General features: G+C 44.0%; 1 protein-coding gene across 2 annotated transcripts in view; it reads right to left on the bottom strand.

Annotated features, from left to right (window-relative positions):
- Positions 1-624: 624 nt before the first annotated feature.
- The window catches only part of rab27b (RAB27B, member RAS oncogene family), a 56,791-nt gene continuing 32,535 nt past the window's right edge, over positions 625-24,880 (bottom strand). For both annotated transcript variants that reach the window (XM_015977065.3, XM_015977064.3), the window contains exons 2-6: positions 10,045-10,216; positions 7,878-7,966; positions 6,242-6,345; positions 5,912-6,035; positions 625-3,616 (exon numbers count right to left, since the gene is read on the bottom strand). In XM_015977065.3, coding sequence (XP_015832551.1) covers positions 3,430-3,616; positions 5,912-6,035; positions 6,242-6,345; positions 7,878-7,966; positions 10,045-10,197 — 657 coding nt within the window. In that variant the 5' untranslated portion in view covers positions 10,198-10,216 and the 3' untranslated portion in view covers positions 625-3,429. The remainder of the gene's footprint in view (positions 3,617-5,911; positions 6,036-6,241; positions 6,346-7,877; positions 7,967-10,044; positions 10,217-24,880) is intronic.

Raw genomic sequence — 24,880 nt, 5'->3', positions numbered from 1 at the left:
GACCTCATAGAAATGAGCCTGAGACTTAAGCTTGGTTTATGCTTGACACATTTACTTTCCGCTTGGTGATGCGACTCGCGGATGGAACGCGCTTCACAACTCGCAGCGTTTATGGTTCATGCGGCTTGTCTCTGCGGTGAGCCAATATTCTCCCAAACTGTAGGGGGAAGCATGGAGATCTACGGCATGCATCCAACACTACACCATAGTAGAAGTAAAAATTACTGTTTACAACATGGCATTCCAGCATTTTTTAACAGCGTCCTCGTCTTTTCCGACAGTGCGAGCTATTTCTCTCCAAGAATTATTAACAACATGTTGATCACGGTGATCTCTGAGAGCTGAATCATACAAATGTCTGTATTTACGAACCTCTGCCATACTAGTTCTTGCCGGTCCGCCATGTTTTTCCGCGTCCGACCGTCCGCGTGGTTAGAAAATTTCCTAGGTGCGCGGTGCGGAAAGTTTGGGCCGTGCGGAGGCACGGTGGAGGGGGGTGGTTGTTAAAATGACGCAATTTTGCCACGCGGAGCCGTGCGGACCTCACGGACGCGTAAAGCCTAAACCAAGCTTCATGTGTGTCCATGTGAATTGATGCACTCCCAGGATAAGAAACCATCAGCATAAAACAAACAAAGATTTATTTGCAGCTCTGGCATCAGATACAATAAACTCATCACAGATCATTCCACTCTCATCGAGTCAAACATGCTCTTACTGCGCAGCAAGCACGTACAGGCATCAACACAAACCGAGAAAACTCAAACAGGAACAAACTGCAGGCATCAGAACAAATTCACGCAGATTCTCAAAAATAAAAGCTCTCGGAGGTACTTTGATTACACCGACATTTCTGGCACAAAAACAGCTGGGCTTCTGCTCACTCTGCATCTGTTTGGTATTAATCATCAGTTTTACATGAAAACATCCAGCAGCTCACAAGTTTTATGTTGGATCAGACAAAAGGGTTTCACCAAACACAAGACTGAACACCTAAATCACGAGAAAAATGAAAGCCTCAGATGAATGAAACCAAAGAATAAATTACAGAGCTGAAGCAAAAATGCACCTAAAGGCGTTACGTGTAGCCGAATAAAGAACAAAACAAAACCCACAAGATTTTTCTGAATTAAAATGCTTACATGAAACAGTGTTTTTCAAACAAAGACGTAAAAGATATGAACTGACTTTTAGAGCTCTGTTTTGGCAAAATACCATGGCACGGTGGCGGCAGAATCATGTATGGTTTCGTTTAGAAATGGGGTCAAATACGTTGAAGTGGCTGAGAGCCCAGAAACCATAAACGAGTACAAAAAAGTAAAAGCTGTAATGACCCAAGTCAGGACTAACATTAACCAAGGCCTCCAGACCTTTTGGGTTTCTGTAAAGGATGCAGACCTAAGACCTCCAGATGTTAGACCTGCTCACACAGCTTTAACAACGCATCATAAAACTGAAAGAAAAAAATGATTTCAGGTATCTTTTGCCACGTAGTTTGTTACCTTAAAGGATTATTTTGTCTGATTTTTTAAAGGAAACATCATCAAAAATCTGTTGAGTCTTTTTTTTCCTCACCGTCTTTTTATCAAGACTGAAGAAAACAAAAACATCTTAATGACCAAGAATTACAGAAATCCCCCAGAAGTGTGACCAGCGCATATTTGTTCCCACTTCCGGCTTCTACTCTTGGGTCTCAGTTTATTAAGGTTGATCATTTAATTTATTCTACTGAGAAGAAAATAAATTGAACGTATGCTTCATGTTGGCGTGTTTTTCTGTTAAACGTTGTAAAGATCCAGTGACGGCACGCCACTAGAACAACAAGCCAGCTCACTTAACCTAACCGTTTTCTGTGGAAGCAGCAGAAGTTTAGATGAGCTAACATCTGTCACTCGCTGCGATGCTCCAAAGCAAACTTACATATTTCAGCATCTAAAGCACACCTGGTCAGCGAAAACAACACATTTATGTATAAAATACATGGCCATTTTACATATGTTGTATTAAAGTATGCAAAGTACCAAACAATGCCAAATTACACTTTTTTTAAATTAACCAACTAAATAATGGGAACAGGCTAGGTTAGCTTGACTCTTAGCATGCTAATGCTATGGGATAAAAAGCCAGCGCTTCAAAGGATTTAGAACTGAACGTAAAGCGGGACGATTTCCTCTGACTGAAACGTTACAGGAACACGGCCACCTTTTACTCACACGTTTGAGCTGTTTATATTAGGTTAGCATCCTGCTAGCACGGCCGATTACTGATGCTACGTTAGCTAGTCGGTCAGTTTGTCTGTTGGTTAGATAAACTCCGTGAAGACCAAGTTAACCTTTAAACTGTTCACTTGTGCTTGAATGGCGACGATCTGCTAAACGCTAGTGTTCGATATCCGCACCGTCGGGCTAAAACCACCCATCTCCAGTCATAGCTTACATGAATCAGCTGTATTCGTCTTCTGAAACATCTATCGATGGTTTCATAGATGACTTATGAATAAAGGGGTATCAGAGTAAGGATCTCCATTTTTGGAGATACAGGGTCTTTGCCCGACTGTGACCATGTGCTCAGTTAGCTCGTTCAGAAAGGACTGCTGCATTTCTCCACACTTTTATTTCATTAATAGTTGAAAATGTAATGCAGCTTAAAGTGGCTCGAGCTGAAATGAAAAACCTTCAGTAGTCCCAAATTAGCTCATGTGGCTAACAAAATAGCTACCACCCCAAAGAGTACCGCAAATCAAACCGCGAGAGACGAGAAAAACCGAAAACAGGTGTAATGCTGAGAAACACAGCAGGAGTGCTTCACACCACAGACGTGTACAAAACACCTTCAGCACAAATTTATCAACTAAATTTCACTGATAACTGAAAATCATACATGAGGCTGACGACACCAGAAATAAAATAAATAAAACATTGGTCCCACTAATCCTCAGCGTGAAGCTTCAGGAGAATAAGACTAGTTTCACACAGACATCCAGCCTGATATTAAACTCACCGTAGGGCCGATTAAACCCATTGTTTAACCTTCTCCCTGCTGTGAGGCGATAAACAGTTAAAGCGCTCCAACTGAAGCTCTGATTCAACATCTCTAAAATCATTCAAATGACAAGAAGACCGAGAAAAAGAGTTTAATTTCCAGGCTGCATGTCTTTAAAGAGGCACATTATGTGTCTGACGCCATCTCCTCCTGGTTTTAGTTACTCCTGGAGGCCGACTGGCTGTCGTGGTGGTCCCACCGGCCTCCACTAGAGGGAGCCAGAGCTGTTTCACCGTCAGGGAGGCAGACAGGAAGAAAGCTGAGCCGAAACAAAAATAAGGCGGCTCGTGTTTGTTTTTCAGGGAGAGAAGAAGAGAAACATGCTATCAAACAGACAGGAAGTAAAGTAAAAGGAGAACAAAGGAGACGCGCCTCGTCGTTCCTGCTTTAACATGCACATTTCTTCTCACTGGGCTGAGAAGCTTCCAGCTTCGTAGCTCCGTTCCCATTGGCTGAATCAGCAGGTGGTTTGTCCACACACTGCTCCATCCTCTTCATGACCAGGTCCAGCAGCGTTATCACCGCTTTGTCCACCTCCGCTCCAGTAGCTGCACTGGTCTCAAAGTATGGGATCCTGTGAGGAACAATAAAACACTTGCAGCTTTATTTCACATATAAACAGCTTCATTCAAATGTTCTGAAAGGGATTAGCAATTATGGATTATTGAAGGTGATTTGATAACTGCATTAAGAAGTTGAACAGGTGTTCCTAATAATCCTTTACAGGGTATCTGCAGGTTTAAGGGAGCCAAATTTAAGACTTTTTAAGACCTTTTTTAAGGCCACTTAGACCAAATTTAAGCTATTTATATAATTTAATTTAAGCTTTATTTTCCCGCTATTGCCTGGAACCAGCACTAACCACGTCGCAAACGTGGGATTAGCCATCCAGTTACCATCAAACTTGCACATCCCCACGGCGCAAGCTCCCACTAGTTTAACCAGCTAATGTGCTCATCTAAAAATAGCCCCCTTTCACAAGCAACTGAATGTGTTCGGTTCCGCTTATGCCAACATCATACATAAAAACGCTGAACACTAACTAGAAATCATGAAAATTTCATAGAAATAAAATAATCGTGTTTATTGGGTCTTTGAAAATTTAAGACCTTTGGAAACTGTATTTAAGGATTATTTGTAATTTTTAAGGATTTTTAAGGCCTTAAATTTGGAAAAGCTAATTTAAGACTTTATAAGACTTTTTAAGGATCCGCGGATACCCTGCTTTAGCTGAGTGTATATAACTAGTGTTAGCTCTTCTGTTTGATCAGAACTAATCTATGTTTATCTAAACTGAGGTTGTTCAAAAAATTTGACTACAACAGGTGAGATATTACCAATTCCTAAATTCCACACAGAAACAATCACCCTGAACAGTTACTTTTTAACCCACTCTGGTCAAAATAAGTTTTATAAAAGGACGAACAACTAAAGCTTGGTTTATGTTTGACGCGTCCGCGAGGTCCGCACGGCTCCGCGCGGCAAAATTGCGTCATTTTAACAACCGCGCCCCTCCACCGCGCCTCCACACGGCCCAAATTTTCTGCACCGCACACCGCGGACGGTCGGACGCGGAAAAACATGGCGGACCGGCAAGAACTAGTATGGCAGAGGTTCGTAAATACAGACATTTGTATGATTCAGCTCTCAGAGATCACCGTGATCAACATGTTGTTAATAATTCTTGGAGAGAAATAACTCGCACTGTCGGAAAAGACGAGAACGCTGTTAAAAATGCTGGAATGCCATGTTGTAAACAACAGTAATTTTTACTTCTACTATGTAGGTGTAGTGTTGGATGCATGCCATAGAGCTCCATGCTGCCCCCTACAGTTTGGGAGAATATTGGCTCACCACAGAGATAAGCCGCATGAACCATAAACGCTGCGAGTTGTGAAGCTCGTTCCATCCGCGAGCCGCATCACCAAGCGGAAAGTGAACACGTCAAACATAAACCTAGCTTAAGTCCTTCAGGGGAACTTCTGAGTTTAAAAATGCTCATGAAATACGTGTGCAGCAACCAGGTAGGAAGGTTTTAACGTTGAAAACCTGTGACGCCTGCCTCCAGAGGGTTAATGCTACAAGTCCGAACTTTGTTCTGTAACACTTTTTAGACTGAAACCCTAAACAGGTAACAACCATCATTTATCAGCTAGCAGCTAGCTATCAGATAAGTGCTAACAGCTACCAATTACTTATTAGATAAGTTCTAAGGGCTGACTTGCTCTTTAATCAGCTAACCCCTATTGACTATTAGATCATCGCTAACTGCCAACAGCTATTAGCTCAAAAACATCTATTCATACTGTTTTTCTATCGTTTTTATGTCTATTTTGGATTTTGATTTTTATCTAGAAAGAGCCATCTTTAGCAGCTATCTTTTTCTAACAGCTATCAGTGGTAAAGGTTTAATATTTAATCAAAAGTTTTTGGTGTCTAAACGTTCAACCAGTGAACCCGCGTTAGAATAAAGTTATAAAACCAGTTTGAGGATCTAACTGGGACGAGTAGATTTGTGTGATGGAATGAGAGACTGTCAACTCATGACATCATCAGGATTATAATCACATTTGTCAGCATAACAACAACAACTCAGCTGGAGATGGAGGAATTTATAAAGGGGTGGAACAGTGGAAATCAATTTTTTATTGATTATTTCTGATTCTAACGGGTCACTCTGGGTTGTTTCATGCAGGCTGAACATGAAAATAGTCTCCTACACCTATCTGCTGCATTAGCTCCTGATAGAAAACAGACAGGATTAGATGAGCGGATCACACTGTCACCAACATTCATGGACTCACCCATGAATTAAATGACTGTTCCACATCTTTAAGCTGGAAATAAAACAAAAGGATTTTAAAGTCACCCATATTTATCAGCCAGCTCCTTGGCCTGTTTCTCCTGAACCTCCCGCTGATCAGCCAGGTCCGCCTTGTTCCCCACCAGAACAATATCCGGGTTCTCACAGTAGGCGTTGGCCTGAAGCTGACCTGAACATTAAGAAATGGTTCGTAAATAAACAAAACAGAGATATAATGAAACACTTAAATATGCATAGGATTAAAACCCACCACGCTTCATGTAAATGATCCTTTAAACAATCGTAGTTTTGTTTTTATGTAAATTGATGATAAATACTGAAAGACTTTGAGAAATGAAACAACTTTTCTGATGGAAACAGAGCAGGAGGACATACTCATCCAGTTTCTGACATTTAGAAAACTCTGCTGGCTGGTGAGATCGAACATCAGGAGGAAACCCATGGCATCCCTGAAGAACGCCGTAGTCAGGCTGCGAAACCTGACAGAAAAAAACAATTTAAGAACATGTGAGGGTTCATTTAAATCCTTTCTTATAAACCATAAAAGGCACCATTTTGACAGCAAGTCAGATCTGAGGACGTAAACAGCTGCTGCTAGATGTTACTTCCCGTAGAAAAATGAAACTTAAGATTCTTCTGTATTTTTTAAGAAACTCCTGAAGACCTGCTCTTCGGAGAGCATCTTCTAAACCAGGACCCTCCCTGCACCCGTCCCCCCTCTCTACTGTCCACTCCTTGTTCCCCTCCCTTTAGGATGGATTATGCTGCCTCACCTAGGACTGACTAGTGTTTGTTGTTAGCCTCAAGGACAACCTGCTGGCTTCATTATCACCTGTAAGTTGCTTTGGACAAACGCATCTGCTAAATACATAAACATAATTCTATAGAATTCATTCCTCTATAATTATAACCCTAACCCTAACCCTAGAAAACACTTTAAAACATGTCCATCTTACTCATGTGCCTCTCGTCCAAAACTGGTGTCAATCTTCAAAAAGAGGATTGGTGCTCATCAAATTTCTGTTATTAAATAACTAAATAATTCCTCTTAAAGAGCAAGTCACCCCCAAACCAACTTTTTTGCTGATAAACTATATAAATGTGTGTCTAATTGTGCTGCAGACACGTGAAGTCAATAGTTTGGCACTTCGATGCATCGTAGTTAAAATTTAAATATTCTGCCTAAAACTGCCAGTGTTGTGCCGTTGTCAGGTAAAAACTTTGCACTGTATTTGAATTTAAATCTGCCATCGCTATTGGCTAAGAGGTACCCTAGAACATTAGCTGGTACCATATGATGTCACAATGTTGTTGTGAGACTGTGTGTGTATGTATTTGTTAGCGGCTCCGCCCTCTCGGTCTGCTAGGCAACAGCATTTGTTGCATTTTTCAAACAGGAAGTGGGAGTGGAGAAAGATTCTGGTAGGGGGTGACTTGCTCTTTAAATAACCAAAGAATTCCATATAAATTAATAAAAATGCATCATAGTGAATAACCTGTAGCATTAAACTGACAGTTGTGTGTAAAATAACATCACAAAAACTTCTGGGAACTTGAGTAAATTGGAGTTAATTCAGGACGGCATAAACACCCAATGGTCTTCACCAAAACTAGCCGTTAGCTCATCACTCCTGATGAACATAAAGAGGAAACAGAGGCTGCTCAGGAAGATACTTAAATGTGACAAATAAACAAAACAATTGTGAATAATGTTGTTTCTGATCAAAACTAAGATAGGTAGGGGGTGACTTGCTCTTTAATTATTCGATAAACCTGCCGGAGTCTGCAAAATTGGTGGATGAGTGACGATAAACCAGTTATTTACATGAAACTCTGTTTACGAGCAAATGAATGAAACATGGCAGAATAAAAGTTTCTTAAAGAATGTCATTTAAACTCTTGAGAAGCAGACTGAAGCTGATTTAAGATGACTAGCTGTTAGCACGTCATTCCTGTAAACCCTACTTCTCCAAACAGAGGCTGTTCGGGAAGCTATCCGAGAAGGGCTCACCGTTCCTGTCCAGCCGTATCCCAGAGCTGGAGGTGAACCTTGAAGGTTTTTCCTGTTGCCGTTCCGTTTGGATTCGATGCCGTGTAAACCTAAAGAGGAGCAAATAAAAATATTAGAGCCGATCCCCGAGATTGACGGTGAACTGAAGCTCTTCCACCATCTCTGGTTCGTCTCCGCGGTGAAAAAAACATAAAGAGTGTCTCTTAATCCTCAGAAAGCCGCCAGCACAACCGAAAACTCGACGAAGATTGATGCGAGACAGAAATGGAAGTTCTCTGCGTTGGATCGCGTTACTGTCAGAGAAGGTTGTGTCTCCTGCTCAGACAGGAAAGGTCAGATCGCTGCTAAACCTATTTCCTTCACAAATACGTCAGATGTGGCATTCTCATTCCGTGACGTTGGAAATCCTTTTGTTTACTTTAGCGCTCTGTCTCTTTTTCCTGGATGCAAAGACATTTTATGTAGTTAGGCTTAACGACGTCTCAGAAACCGTCAAAGGCTCGATGTTTAGCTGCATTAATAAAACCGACCCTCCGGTCAGACGGTGGGATCAGATCCTGGAATCTAACCCGGAGAAGGAATCAGGAGGTAGATCTCCGTCTGAGGTCTATGAAGAAGCTTCGGGCGGCTTTCACACCTCTGACTCTTCATCACACTTCATCATCTGGTTTGGTTCCTCAGTGCATCCATCCATCATCCATCAGCCCACCCATCCACCCACCTGCCTACAGTTTTAGGTCTAGGTAATTGGTTCTCAATCCTGATCCTGGACGGCTGGTCTCCAGCACGTTTTAGTGGTTTCTCTGCTCCAGCACACAAGATTCAGTGGTTGAATCACCTGCAGAAGCTCACCAGGCTCTGCAGAAGCTTGTTAATCACCTGCTGATTGAAATCAGGTGTGTTGAAGCAGAGTTAAAACTAAAACATGCTGGACACCGGCCCTCTAGGACCAGGATTAAGAACCACGGGTCTAGGAGGTCGTGGAGGATCCCAAGGTGTTCCCTCATCTCTGATGTCACGTGGCCCTTGGGAGGCCGAGGCTGAGCAGGCTGCTAGGGTGAAGGATCGTTCAACAGCTTGGATCCAGGATCTGGTTCTGTGGGTTCTGATCAAGACGTCACTGCAGATGAAGCCCGGACCTGCGTCTCACCTTCATCTCCATCTCACCATCAACCAGGAAAAAAACACCAAGATTTCAGAGCTCGTCCCCGTAGGACAGCGGGTCTGTCAGCTTGTCAGGATGCATCTCCATCAGCTCTCTTCCAGAATCCAGCCTCAGGAGGAGGAGCCATTTTTATACCAAGTTCTGTCGGATGGAGCAACCCGTCTGATCCCAACAGGGAATAATAAAAGCACTTCCTCGTCAGATCCAGTTCCAGGAACCAAATGTCACACTGAGAATAAAAGAGTCAAATCTGCAGCTTTTACATCAACCTGCTAGCTTGGTAAATGGCCAGTTTTTGATAACTATCACCCTCTAGGGTTCTACAACCCCCCAAGGTGCTAGAGGGCCGGTGTCCAGCATGTTTGGGGCGACGGTGGCACAGGAGTTAAGAGCTCGCCCCGTAATCGGAAGGTTGCAGGTTCGAGCCCCGCTCAGTCTGTCGCTGTCGTTGTGTCCTTGGGCAAGACATTTAACCCACGTTACCTGCTGGTGGTGGTCGGAGGGACCGGTGGCGCCAGTGCTCGGCAGCCTCACCTCTGTCAGTGCGTCCCAGGGCAGCTGTGGCTACATCGTAGCTCATCCCCACCAGTGTGTGAATGGGTGAATGACTGATTGTGTTGTAAAGTGCCTTGGGGGGTTCCAGGACTCTAGAAGGCGCTATATCAAATACAGGCCTTTTACCATTTACGACAGTCATCCACCCACCAGTGCTGTTTTTGGCGGGTATCTTAGTTCAAGTCGGTGAGACGCAGGTCCGGGCTTCATCCGCAGTGACATCTTGACCAGAACCCACAAACAGAGTTTAATTCTCTAACAAATGGTTTCATACGTCAGAAAAAACAGGCCTGTGACTCAACAGCTGCAGAGGGAGAACGCTGGTAGAAGATCCGACCCACTGTTTGTTCCGAGATAGCTAGCAAATGCCACAGTAACCATGGTAACCAGGTCTCCTTCACCCAGACCCGAGGAGGTTTCGTCAGCGCGGACAGGTCGGGAACTCACCACCCTCTTTTCCCTGAAGTCGATGCCGACTGTGGTGATGAACTTGGGGTTGAACTTGTTGTCCGTGTACCGGTACAGGAACGTGGTCTTCCCCACGCCGGAGTCCCCCAGGGCCAGGAGCTTTATCAGGTAGTCGTAATCCCCATCAGTCATCGTGATGACTGCTGTAAACCTGTGGACACACACAGACGTTCAACGTCACACTCGGACACGGAGACGGGGGGTCCAGCTAATGGGACTAAAAGGTCTTAGAGCCCGTGGTGAGGGGCTGTAAAACTGGACCGGAACGTGGTGTAGAGGGAACGTTGGAGAAATGATAAGGAACAGACGACTGGAAATGAAAAAGGTCCCCATTTAGATTCATTATTTAAGCATGGTGGCGCAGTTGGTAGCACTTTAACCTCGCAGCAAGAAGGTTGCAGGTTTGAAACCCGGCTGTGGCCTTTCTGTGTGGAGCTGCATGTTCTCCGCATGCATGCGTGGGTTTCCTCCGGGTACTCCGGTTTTCTCCACAGATCACGACACGCCCTACAGGTTCCTGTACGCCGCTTTGGATAAGGGCTGCAGCTATCCAGTATTTTAGTACTCGAGTATTCTATCGAATCTTCCATCGATTAATCGAGTATTCTGTTTGACGACGTTTCAAGTGAAGCGAGATTATGGTCTGCTGCTAAAAATATGAAAATAAAAAAGCTAAAATATAAAAGGCTCAATAATATACTTTAAAATTGGTGTTGTCTAGTTCCCTCTTTCCCAGCTGATATTTATAGTTAATAAATATTTTATGGCACAACATTTGACTTATATTTCATTCACAATTTAGGTTTGTATGACCTCATCCTAGTCAAAGTAACATATCTAAAAATATTCACATATAATCAGTAGAATTTAATTATTTCATTAACGTGTTCAGTAGTAATCTACTAGAAATGCTAACATTTCATTTCTACTTGTAACAATGTACTTGTGGTCATATTTATTATTATTATTGGCAGCATAAAAGTGTTAGTGAATTATATGCTACAACGGCTTGCCACAGATCCTAGGGTGGATGGAGCAGACTCGTAGCAACAACCACACGGCAGCGGCAGCGCTCCACACCGCTGCAGAGACCCACAAGTAAACGGGCTGGTGAGATTTTCCTTTCAGCTCGTGGAGTTTAGTCGTTCACAACCGTCGCGTTTTTTTTCTCAAACACGCTTGCTTGTGAGAGCAAGCGTGTCAAGTTTCAGCTCCTAGACACCATGAACTCTGTCGGGGACTAGCTCGGAGATGAAGCCTATCCATTTTCCCAGAATGCACTGCAGCATTAATGTCATCCAGGGCCACAGCAACATGAGTGACCAGCTGGATAAACACTGGTGACGCTCTGAAGAAGGCTGCAGATGTAGCCGAATCTTGTCAGCAAGAAGGAAAATAACAAATCTTTATTAATTACTCGGTGTTAGGAAAGAACTGAATAATGGGCGTGGGTAACCAACGCAGAACAAAGTTAAGAAAGAATATCATCAATCAATCAATCAATCAATCAGATTTATTTATAAAGCGCTTTTCAAACAGAGTGCTACTCAAAGTGCTTTACAAAATGACCCCAGATTCCCACAACAGGTTAAAAACATTAACAGACATATGCAAGCACACGCACGCACACACAAACAAGTAAAAATTATATTTGGCTGAGTCCAGATGAGCCAAGTAAGGTAAGGCAAGGAAATGCCATCAGAGGAGCCATCTGCCCCGGCAGCATCAGGTCTTCCACACTAACCCCACACCTTTCTCAGTGGCCTAGTGGTAGAGTGTCCGCCCTGAGACTGGGAGATCAGGGGTTCGACTCCTGGTCGGGTCATACCAAAGACTTTGAAAAAATGGGACCCAATGCCTCCCTGCTTGACACTCAGCATTAAGGGGTTGGATTGGGGGGTTAAACCACCAAATAGTTCCCGAGCGCGCCTGTGTCTGCAGCTCACCGCTCCCCCAGGGGATGGGTCAAATGCGGAGAACAAATTTCGCACACACCTGTGTGTGTGACAACTAATGGGACTTTAACTTTAACTGTCAGGGCACTCAGTGGAGGGGGAGCATAGACCCCCACCTATAGAGCGCCCAGGAAGCTACAGTCGACCACCGCTCCCGGGGCAGAGGGCCCCTACAGAGGAAACACTGGATTAAAATGAGTAAAAATATAATAAAAGAGCTAATATAAGGGACAAAAATTAGAAAATAAGTAATACATAAAATCATATAGACAGTAAAATAATAATATCAAATAATAAAACTGCGCTAAAATATAATCATATAAAACATGCAATGCAAGCAATAAAATATAATCATGTAAAACGAGAAATAAAACTGTAGTAAATATTTAGATAAAATATGGAGGTATTTTGGCAGCTGCAGGCTCCCGTACCCAAAGTTTACAGCAAATCAAAACTGAGCATTTTTTATGAATCTAGAGAAAACTCTTTGAGTTTGTCATTAGTCGTAGTTAAACAACCGCCAATAAATAACTGCCGTTAACTCATTCACTGCCAATGTGTGGGCGTCGGACGAGTCCCCGCACCGAGAGAACAAACATCTCAGCTCTAAAGCCGATCTTCCTCCGCATACATCATGCATCACGTGATCAGAAAGCAGAACATCCATGTGTTAGGAGATCGTTTTGGGCCGCTGCTGTAAAAAAAAGTGAGGCGCGAACCGGAAAAGCGTCTGCCGATCACAATTCAACAACGGATTATGAAAGAACGGATAACGCTCAAAACGCGTGGATTCTTCCTGATGTAAGAGGTGAGTCTCCGCTTTGGTTTGGTTGTTGACATCATCCTAGCGCAACGTTCTGTCACTCTTCAAAAAACAGTAAAAACTGTGAGAAAGGCTGGCAGCAAATGAGTTAAATAAACGCCGTTAAATTCCCGTACTCAGAAAAACAAGAAAAAACTGAATTGGGGTAAAACTACAATGAACATCATAAGACCCTGCTGTTACTGCTGAAGAATAAAAAAAAATCAATAACAAACGTTTACTTTTGTTTATCATCTGCTCTTCAAAAACAAACAAACAAAATGAGACTACATGTTGAACCTGAACAAACTTCTTAACCACAAAACTGTTCTTCAGCTTCCTGCTGCCTGAGTGGGGAAAATAAATAGGATAATTAAATAAAATATTTACACAAATATGACCACAAGAGTGCTTTTACAGACATCATTTATTAATTTGCACATAAGTGAGCCACTTTCATTTATGTTTTATTCATCTGAGGGTGAATCCTGTTTTAGGAGCACGAATATCGGCTTACGGAGACCCAAGGAGCTTTGATCCAATATTTCTAATAAACCCAACACGTCCGCTATGCTTTCTCAACCATTTTCAACCAGTTAGAGTAACTAAGCCACCTAATGTACGAATTTCTTATGATGGTAGGAAGGTTAGAGGTGAGGCTGAATCTTTAATCACTTGCAGTTTCATGAGGGACGTTAAATATCCACTCTGTTTAATTAGATCAACGAGATTAAATGAAACCAAGCAGCAAAACGAGAAACAGAAACATACTTATCTAGGTGAGAACAACAGGTGTTTGGGAATGGAGGACGCCCCCTTCCCCACGGAGATGAAGACATCTTCATCTTCACCACCACAACATCGACATCAATCAGGAAGTTGTGCTCTTCCTCTTATTAATAAGGGCAAGCTGCTGTGCTGTCAGTCAGACATCCTGAAGAACCATACATTAGTAGGAGTAAATTTATCATCGCAGCCTAAATCCCCTGAAAAATGCATGATCCTCAGATCCAATTTCCTGGAATATGAGAGCCTGGTGTGAAGAACAACCCCCAAATCAGATGTCTGATAAAAAACAGCCTGCTGCTTCATTTCTTCATCTTCATGATGCTGCTGAGAAACCTCAGAGCTTCTGACTCAGAACAAACCAGAAGACACTTCCTGCCTTACAGCACAAGTCATCGAGTCATCCAGATGACTCTGATAAAATCCTGACGCTCCAAAACTAAACAGGTTGACCTTCTAAGGAAGGTGAACAGTAGGGTCAAAATCTCTACCGATGGCTAAACTTTTATCAAATGACCCGGTTATACCATGCATTACCACCACACAGCAGAACTCCTCCAGGCTTGTGTTATTAGTGGAGATTAAAGATCAGCGTTGCAGAGCAGAGTCACTGGTAGAGTCGTGTTACTGTTAGCCAATTAGAGGACAGATGTCGAAATTTAAGGAAGTAAGACTCCAAATCCTGTCGTCTGAAGCCACTTTCTCCTCTGGCTGAATTTTCTATCCTCCAACAGGAGCACCGGATTTTTCCCCCCAGAGGACAACTTACAAGGCATTCATTCCAATAGAGCCCACTGAAGGTGTGTTAAAACATGAGTAATGTCGACCTTTAAAGACGGGTGTGCTTTAATCTGATTTAAAAACTAAATCCCAACAAAAAGGAAAACGGCCTGCTTGGATCCATGTTTGGTCGTCGTCGTCTTCCTCCGCTTATCCGGGTCGTGGGGGCAGCATCCCAACTAGGGAGCTCCAGACCGTCCTCTACCCAGCCACCTCCACCAGCTCCTCCGGCAGGACCCCAAGGCGTTCCCGGACCAGATTGGAGATGTAACCTCTCCAACGTGTCCTGGGTCGACCCGGGGGCCTCCTGCCAGCAGGACATGCCTGAAACACCTCCCCAGGAGGCGTCCAGGAGGCATCCTAACCAGATGCCCAAACCACCTCAACTGACTCCTTTCGATCCGGAGGAGCAGCGGTTCTACTCCAAGTCCCTCCCGAATGTCCGAGCTCCTCACCCTATCTCTAAGGCTGAGCCCGGCCACCCTACGGAGGAAACTCATTTCGGCCACTTGTATCTGCGATCTCGTTCTTTCGGTCATTACCCAAAGCTCACGACCATAGGTGAGGATTGGGACATAGATTGACTGGTAAATCGAGAGCCTGGCTTTCTGGCTCAGCTCCCTCTTCACCACGACAGATCGGCTCAGCATCCGCATCACTGCAGACACCAATCCGCCTGTCGATCTCCCGATCCCTCCTACCCTCACTCGTGAACAAGACCCCGAGATACTTAAACTCCTCCACATGAGGTAGGACCTCTCTCCTGACCCGGAGTTGGAAAGCCACCCTTTTCCGGTCGAGAACCATGGTCTCAGATTTGGAGGTGCTGATCCTCATCCCAGCCGCATCACACTCGGCCGCGAACCTACCCAGCAAGAGCTGAAGGTCAGAGCTGGATGAAGCTAGGAGGACCACTTCATCCGCAAAAAGCAGAGACGAGATTCTCCTGCCACCAAACTCGAGACACTCCACACCACGGCTGCGCCTAGAAATTCTGTGCATAAAGGTCATGAACAGAACCGGTGACAAAGGGCAGCCCTGGCAGAGTCCAACCCTCACCTGGAACAGGTCCGACTTACTACCGGCTATGCGGACCAAACTCGCGCTCCTCTGGTAAAGGGACTGAATGACCCTTAATAAAAGGCCACCCACCCCATACTCCTGGAGCGTCCCCCACAGGGTGCCCCCTGGGGACACCCTCATTCTCCAAATCCACAAAACACATGTGGATTGGTTGGGCAAACTCCCATGCCCCCTCCATCACCCTTGCAAGGGTATAGAGCTGGTCCACAGTTTCACGGCCAGGATGAAAACCACATTGCCCCTCCTCAATCTGAGATTCAACTATCAATCAGACCCTCCTCTCCAGTACCTTGGAGTAGACCTTTCCAGGGAGGTTGAGGAGTGTGATCCCCCTATAGTTGGAACACACCCTCAGGTCACCCTTCTTAAAGATGGGGACCACCACCCCAGTCTGCCATTCCACAGGAACTGCCCCCGATGACCACGCAATGTTGCAGAAACGTGTCAACCACGACAGTCCTACCACATCCATAGCCTTGAGATACCCAGGACGAATCTCATCCAACCCCAGGACTCTGCCGCTGTGTAGAAGTTTGACTACCTCAGCAACTTCTGCCCCAGGGATTAGACAGTCCATCCCCAGGTCTCCCGGCTCTGGCTCCTCCTCGAAATGCGCATTGGTGGGATTGAGGAGCTCCTGAAAGTATTCCTTCCACCGCCCGACTATAGCCCCAGTTGACGTCAGCAGCTCCCTATCCCCACTGTAAACAGTGTGAGCAAGTTGCTGCCTCCCTCTCCTGAGGCGCCGGACAGTTTACTAAAACCTCTTTGGCGCCGATCGATAGTCTTTCTCCATGGCCTCACCAAACTCCTCCCATGCCTCGGCAACTGCCACTGCTGCACCCCACTTGGCTATCCGGTACCCGTCTGCTGCCTCCGGAGACCCACAGACCAGCCACACCCTGTAGGCCTCCTTCTTCAGCCTGATGGCTCCCCGAACCTCTGGTGTCCACCAGCGGGTACGGGGGTTGCCACCACAACTGGCACCGGCCACCTTGCAACCACAGCTAGCAACAGCCGCCTCAACAATCACAGGGGGGAACAAGGCCCACTCGGAGTCGATGTCCCCCACTGCTCTCGGGACGCGGTCAAAGCTCTGCCGGAGGTGGGAGTTGAAGACCGTCTTAACAGGTTCTTCCGCCAGGCGTTCCCAGCAGACCCTCACTATGCGTTTGGGTCAGCCAGGTCTACGTGGCATCTTCCCCTGCCATCTGATCCAACTCACCACCAGGTGGTGATCAGTTGAAAGCTCTGCTCCTCTCTTCACTCGGGTGTCCAAAACATATGGCCGCAGGGTAGATGATACGACTACAAAGTCTATCATCGACCTGCGACCTAGGCTGCCCTGGTACCAAGTGTACCGATGGGCATCCTTATGTTCGAACATGGTGTTCGTTATGGCCAAACTGCGGCTTGCACAGAAGTCCAATAACGAAACACCACTCGAGTTCAGATCAGGCAGGCCGTTCCTCCCAATCACACCCCTCCAGGTCAAGCTGTCATTACCCACGTGAGCATTGAAGTCCCCCAGCAGGACAATGGAGTCCCCTGATGGAGCACTATCTAGCACTCGTCCCAGGGACTCCAAGAAGGGCAGGTAGTCTGAACTGATATTTGGCCCATAAGCACAAACAACAGTCAGGACCCGTTCCCCGACCCGAAGGCGCAGGGAAGCTACCCTCTCATCCCACGGGGTAAACCCCAACACACAGGCAGAGAGTCTTGGGGCTAACAAAAACCAACCCCAGCCCTCACCCGGAGCAACTCCAGCAAAGGAGTGTCCAACCCCTCTCAAGGACTTGGGTTCCAGAGCCAATGCTATGTGTCGAGGTGAGTCCGACTATATCTAGCCGGTACCGCTCAACCTCTGCCACAATCTCCTGCTCCTTCCCCGCCAGCGAGGTGACGTTCCATGTCCCAATAACCAGTTTTCTTGTCCGAGGATCGGACCGCCAAGGCTCCCGCCTCGGTCTGCCACCCGATCCACACTGCACCGGACCCTTCATGTTCCTCCTGTGGGTGGTGGGTCCACAGTTGGATGAGCCCATGTATCCAGTTCGGGCTGGGCCCGGCCGGGCCCCATGGGCGAAAGCCCGGCCACCAGGCCCTCGCTCACGGGCCCCAACCCCAGGCCTGACTCCAGGGTGGGACCCCGGTAACCCTCCGGACCGGGTACTCCGACTCTTTGTTTTTACGTCCATGAAAGATCTTCCGAATCCATGTTTGGCTTGTTCCGTAAACTTAAGGAGAAACGGTTGAACAGATTGTGTTTACAGAGTGAATCAATCCACTCTTGTTTCATGGTTGCTTTAACTCAGCAGTCAGAACTAAACCTTCCAGTTTCCCTCCAGTCTGGATCTCCACCGGATGGAACCTCAGAGAACATAAACACCAACAATCCATCGGACGAACGTCCGTCAGCTAATTCCCCCAGTTTGGTTTTAGTGGGAATTAACGGGACTTTTCTTCATTCTGTCTCAAAATGAGACAAGAAACCCAATCAGATATACTCCAGAACAATGGAGAGCGGTGTCCACCTCATGACTCTAATAAAACTGAGATGTTTTCTTTAATGTCGTTACATCATTTAACAGCAGATCACTTCTTGTTGTTTGAGGCCAGGCGGTACGAGCTGAACTGGGTCAGCAGAACTCAAGGAGCCCGTTTAGGCTAAAAAAGTTCTCGTTAAGACATGTTCCATAAATTTAAATTTACTTCAAAATATTAATCGACTCTGATTGAACTTTGAAAATAAATAAAAAATAAATTATCTTTGACTGTTTTAGTTATTAAATCGAATCTAAAATACATTTTATTCTGCCTGAGAAGCGGCATCAGTCACTTTTACTACAAATTACATTGATTTCCTTTTTATTTTATGTACAACTCTGAGTTACAAATAAACTTCAACATAGATTAAATCCAGATGTAATTTATATGTTGAGTTTAGTTGTTTAGGATTAAAATTCACTTGTGTGTAGAATTTCCTTTTTCCACCTTTGGAATATTGCTAAGATTAGAAGCATCCTTTCCAGGAGTGATGCTGAAAAACTAGTTCATGCATTTATTACATCAAGACTGGATTACTGTAATTCATTACTCTCAGGAAGTCCACAGAATGTAGTTAAAAGTCTTCAGCTTGTCCAAAATGCTGCAGCTAGAGTTCTGATGAGAATTAAAAAGAGAGATCATATCTCTCCTGTCTTAGCTTCCCTACATTGGCTACCTGTTAAATTCAGAATAGATTTTAAGATCCTTCTTCTCACATATAAAGCTCTTAATAATAAATCTTCATCATATAATAATCTTCATCATACATCAGTGACCTGATTGTTCCATACATTCCTAACCGAGCACTTCACTCTCAGACTGCAGGTTTACCGGTGGTTCCCAGAATATCTAAAAATAGGATGGGAGGCAGATCTTTTAGTTATCAGGCTCCTCTCTTGTGGGACCAGCTCCCAGCTTAAGTCCGTGAGGCAGACACCTTGTCTACTTTTAAGACTAGGCTTAAAACATTTTTATTTGATAGGGCCTAAGGTTAAAATCTGATGTTAGCCTAGATCTGTAAAAGTGGGGGAGTAGAGGGAGGTGGAGTGTACAGTCGGTAAAGAAGACTCTCTAGGGCTGCTCGATTATGGCAAAAATAATAATCACGATTACTGCTACTGAAATTGAGATCTCAATTATTTAAGACGATTTTTCAATTTATGTTGATTTTATTTGTTTTTATTCGGTCATAAAATTGCTCAGGGCGCAATCAGGACAAAAATAAATAAGAAACAAGATGATCACTAAAATAACTCCTGATTCCCAGTATAAAAAGACCAATATATTTATAGCTCATAGTCTATGACCCAAGGGCTATAGACCTTGGTTTAACTCATTTAAGTCCAACCAGTACAGACCCAAATACCAATATCTTGCAAATACTGACAGCAAGAATTATACAGTGGCATTTATAACAAATACATGCAAATTGCTGTTCACTAAATGTTGCATAACATTTATTGAGTCATGTCAAGGTGCTGTAAGGGAGTGCACTAGCACCGTGTCCTCAGAGAGATTAGTTATTATTTATCAGCGTGAGGAACTTATTTCTATCGATTTCAATCCTTATTTATAAACTATTTATTTACAAGTCCATCAGTTAATGTAATAAATGTCCCAACCACAGCTGCAACCCCCACCCCCCAACCCGGTCTCACAGCAATCAGGGGCAAGCTGCATGTGTGTTTAGGGCGCCCCACGCGCACATTTAGCCGTTTTTTAGTGGCTCAGGAGCCCGCAGGTATGGTGTGTGTGTCACTCACTCTGGTTAATCCAACAGGGAGCCGGCTCTGAGAGCCGTTTTTAGTGACTGGCACATCACTACATCATTCCCTTTCCTAATGTCCTGAAGAACGGTCCGGAGCGCAGGCGGAGGGTTTTGCTAACTTGCAGGAAATGTCAACGACAGTTATCCAGAAAGTAGCTAAGGGTTACCAGAGATGTTTCTGATGTGTTCGCTAGTTATTTTTAAGATTTAAAAAGTCAAGAAGGGGGTCTGAAAAGCTGTTAGAAATAGTCAAAGTCGCTAAGTTGGCAACACTGTGGAGGAGCGCTTCATTTGCAACTCGGGGCAGCGCAAGCGGGAGGAGCAAATAATCGGCTTGTTTTGTTTTTTATAATCGTTCAAAACTCAGATCGTAATCGGGATTAAAATTCGATTAACTGAGCAGCCCTACGGCTCTCCCTTGCCCTGCCTCCAACATGCCTCCATCTAAAAGGATAGGTTATCCAGAGTTATCTCTGTAGTTATGCTGCTATAGGCTTAGACTGCTGGAGGACACATTGACCACTTTCCACACTCTACTACTTTCTTCTACAATCTGCTCTTTAACTGTATTATTTCCTGCTATTTCAGCTGTTAACTTTATTTTTTCTCTAAGTGTTTTTCTCCCCAGAAGAAGCTACAATGATGTTCTGCTGAGCTGTGGTGGCCTCATGGAGGGGGCCATCGGCTAGCACACTGCTGCTAACCACTTAAACGTTCTCCCTCTCCTGATAATAACTTTTTACTCTCTTTGGCATTGAATGTGCTACTACTAGTTTACCCGTTTAATTAGATTCCCTAGGATAAATACAATAAAGTGTATCTTTCACCACATAGAATATTTACAAAGAAATCATAATGTAACCTGTGTGTGTGTGTGTGAGTGTGTGTGTGTGTGTGTGTGTGTGTGTGTGTGTGTGTGTGTGTGTGTGTGTGTGTGTGTGTGTGTGTCTTCTCCATCCCCAGTGAGTCGTGGTGGATGGCTGCTTATACTGAGCCAGGATACTCTGAAGGTTTCTTCCTGTTCTGCACCTTCTGCAGTCTTTGGTTGTTGTAAATGGCATTTAGAAATAAAATTTTGATTGATTATAAAATTAATTTGGCCACAAATTTCAATTTTCCAGCAGACTTAAAAAAATCCAACCAGAAGAAGAAGAAAATATCATTTCTATAGCGCCTCTCAAGATAAAAATCACGAGGCACTTCACAAAAAAAAAGTAAAAATATAAAAAAGCATTTAGAAAATGTTTAAAAATATATTTAAAATGAACAAAAAAAAAAGACAGAAGTGCTACAGCTAGCCCAGCAACTACTTGTTGCTGCAAACAACCAAAAAATTCTGGGTAAATGTAAAGAGACAACGTGAAGTTTTTACCTTCTGGAATTCTCCATCGAAACATTGTTGAAAATAAATAAAATGATGTCCAGTTGTTGAAACGTACTGGCAGCTTTGTAACATGTAACCATAAAAACTGGCTCTAAAGTTCAAAGTGTGTGGGTCTAGCATCTTTGGGGAAGACATATTAGATGCCATGCTTCCTTCTGGCCTGCTCGGGGTCCTGCAGTTGTCGATGACATCACACTAGATGATTGGCTAGATACATGATTTAAAGGGGCTTTATGGAGTTTTGAATTTTTATGCTCGTGATTGCCCCCTCAGGCCAAAAGCGTAACGGCAGCTTCAATAGTAGGCTCGTGCACAAGGCGTGCATGCTGTATGTGCACACTCCTTAACGAAAATAACAGCTGAGACAGTCCCTTGTGTGTGTGTGTGTGTGTGGGGGGGGGGGGGGGGGGGGACGACAGAGGACAGGAGAACGCGCAGCTAATTATTTTAATTATTTAATTAACAATCAATTTCCCTCTGGGATTAATAAATCAATTTCCCTCTGGGATTAATAAAGTATTTTTGAATTTGAATTGAATTGAATTAATTAATTAAATAATTTGGTTCTGTACCTTTCTCTTCAGCACAGCCGACAACAACCCAGGTCTCCTGCATGGGAGTCCGTCATCTTACTAGGTGAGCTAAAGCGCCAGTGACGTCCTTTGTATCTGTAACATTTATATCCTTGATGACAGCTGAAACAACGTCAAACCAAAGAACGGTTCGGAGTGAAAATGGTTATTTTGTTGCTAATTTGCAGGAAATATCTAGAAGAAAGTTCTACAGAAAGTAGCTAAGGGTCCTCAGAAATGTAGCTAGCTTTGTCACTAGGCGTTAGGAACAGCGACAAAGTGGCACTGCCTCTCTCTCTGCTGCTAAAGCTATGGATAGCAAATGCTACGGGCGATGCCTGAGCGTGAACGCACATGAAGCAGCCTGCTCGACCCGAGCATCTCTCTTTTTCTGTGATTTTACAGAAAAACAGGCAATCACAGTAAAATGCCAGGGCTCATTCTACAGGACCAGGGCATTGCAGGAGACTGTATGAAGAAGACATTTATTATTTCTATACATGTTTTGGCCGTCACACTTACATAATGTCCCTTTAAGGAAGTTACGTTACCACCTTCAAAAACATTTAGGTAGTAAAAAACCCTAATTTAATAACAAAACTGCTAAATTATTTCCAAAACATATGTGAATGAACAGAATCAAAAAAGAAATCAATATAAATTGGTCGAGCGGTATTGCCGTAGTATGATGATGTCATCGGCAGGTGCAGGAACCCGAGCAGATTCCGGAAAATACAACACCAGAAAACACTAATCGGCATTGCCTTCTGTCAATGGAAGGACCATGGAAGTCTCCGGAGTCACGCCAAGGTTGCACGCTTTCTGCTCCACTGGTAACATTTACCGTAATGCTTTTTTTAAACTAGCAACAGTCACGGCGATATGGTGTAAAACAACCCTAAAATGTATGTACTGCCCCCTAGTGGCACTAAACTACACACTGCCACTTTAAATGATGATTTGGAACGGGGTATTGAGGCCTGGAGGGCCGGTGTCCAGCATGTTTTTACTCTGTTTTAACACACCTGATTTCAGGTGATTAACAGACGTCTGCAGAAACCACTAAATCGTGCTGGATGCCGAACCTCGAGGACCGGAATTGAATACCTCTAATTTAGAAGTCTGAGGGCAAATATAATCTGTTTTAATCCGTATTTCTGACTTTGTTCTTCTGCTTTACTCTCCGGATGTCCGAGATCCTCATAAAGCATCCAACTCTGTCTCTTTGTTTACTGAGTCAGAGATCATGTGACCAGTCAGCTGACTGGATGTGTGGTCCTGCTGTTTCCCTGAGGACAGCAGACACACAGCATCATTATCTTTAGAAAGCAAAGAAAAACTAAAATGTTTTGGCTTTAGTTCCTGAATCAAAGATATTTTTGTTCTTGAATCTTTTTCACTTGGTAACGGAGTTCAAATATGTTCTTTTATGATGGTTTAAATTAAGACAAATAACAGCAGTTTGTCAAAACTTTCAGATATTAAAAATTTCCCCACAATAAAATAGACAATAACTTCAAACTAAGTCATTAAAAAGAGCTTTGGTTCAAAACATCAGTAAAACTCTAAAAGTAAAATTGATGCAAACCAGCCAACTTTATGTCTAGTTTAGTTGATCTCTGAAGATTCAACATGATTTTATTGTGATTGCACAATGTAGCTGACTTGTTCTCATTAGACAGCTCACGTGAAGAGGTAGTAAAATAAAATAACAAGGCTAAAATAGAAGTCACACACATGATCTCTCTCTCGCTCTCTCTCTCTCTCTCTCTCTCTCTGTCTCTCTCTCTCTCTCTCTCTCTCACACACACACACACACGCACACACACACACGGGTCAGTTTGTCTCCTTTCAAAAAACCCAAAGAGGGACGTAGCTACTGTTTACATCCTGTGAGCTAATGCTAATGCTGAAGCGCCGGCATTTGTAATTTGACACCAGACAGCAAAATGAGGCTAACGTTGAGCTAAAAATGCTAACGGTTAACTAGACTCAAACAGTTGGCTCTAAAAATAGAGCCTTAGAGATAGGGTGAGGAGTTCGGACATTCGGGAGGGACTCGGAGTAGAACCGCTGCTCCTCCGGATCGAAAGGAGCCAGTTGAGGTGGTTTGGGCATCTGGTCAGGATGCCTACTGGACGCCTCCCTGGGGAGGTGTTTCGGGCATGTCCTGCCGGCAGGAGGCCCCCGGGTCGACCCAGGACACGTTGGAGAGGTTACATCTCCGAGCTGGTGGAGGTGGCCTGGGAGAGGATGGTCTGGAGCTCCCTAGTTGGGATGCTGCCCCCGCGACCCGGACCCGGATAGCCGGAGGAAGACGGCGTTGACGACGACGACGGCTCTAAAAATATCTCAAGCTACGTTTTAAATTCCAACAACTGGACTTCACAGTGAAATGTATTTATCTACATGCCAGCTTACCGTGCATGACTCGTTTTCACTCATCATCTAGAATCTTCTGGTGCTGATCCGTAGCTGGAAATTCACGGAACAGGAGTGAGAAAGTCACTCTTTTGAAAATGGGCAGCAGTACCCACATTTGACCACAGGATGTCATTCTTATTTCATTCTTACACATTGCACCTTTTACAGATTGTTTGTTGTTGTTGTTGTTTTGTTCAATAATGGATGAAATCTGTTGCTTTAAAATAAATTTGACAACCAACTTACCAATAAAATCACACATGACTGAAACAATGGTTCCTCTGATGATCTTTGACTTTAAAGTGACAATGTGTAGTTTTTACTATTAATATTTGGAAATATCCATCAAAATGTTGTAAATGGATTAAAAGATGCTCAGTTGTTGAAAAATATTGGCAGTTTCATAACATATAACCATAAAAATCTTTTCTAAAATACGTGGAGCGAGTCTAAGTCTCTGGGCAACGCCATATTGGATGCCATGTCTCCTTCAATGGAAGCCCGTGAGGACAAAACACATTTAATGATTTGTAGCAAATGGTTGCAAAATTTTCACCAATAATAAACATTTACCTCTGCATTCGTTGCCAGTGATGAAAGGGAGTCTGCTGGAGGTTGCACTCTCAGGGATTTTTTACCCTAATGGCCATCGGTTGGGAAGTTCTTTCTTGAACACAAAAATAATGCTTGCTTGCAATAATTTAGGTAAGT

The sequence above is a fragment of the Nothobranchius furzeri genome, chromosome 6 (genome assembly GCF_043380555.1).
Source record: "Nothobranchius furzeri strain GRZ-AD chromosome 6, NfurGRZ-RIMD1, whole genome shotgun sequence".
NCBI lineage: Eukaryota > Metazoa > Chordata > Actinopteri > Cyprinodontiformes > Nothobranchiidae > Nothobranchius > Nothobranchius furzeri.
The sequence above is the reverse complement of the archived record's forward strand: the minus strand, read 5'-3'. Positions and strand labels throughout refer to the sequence as shown.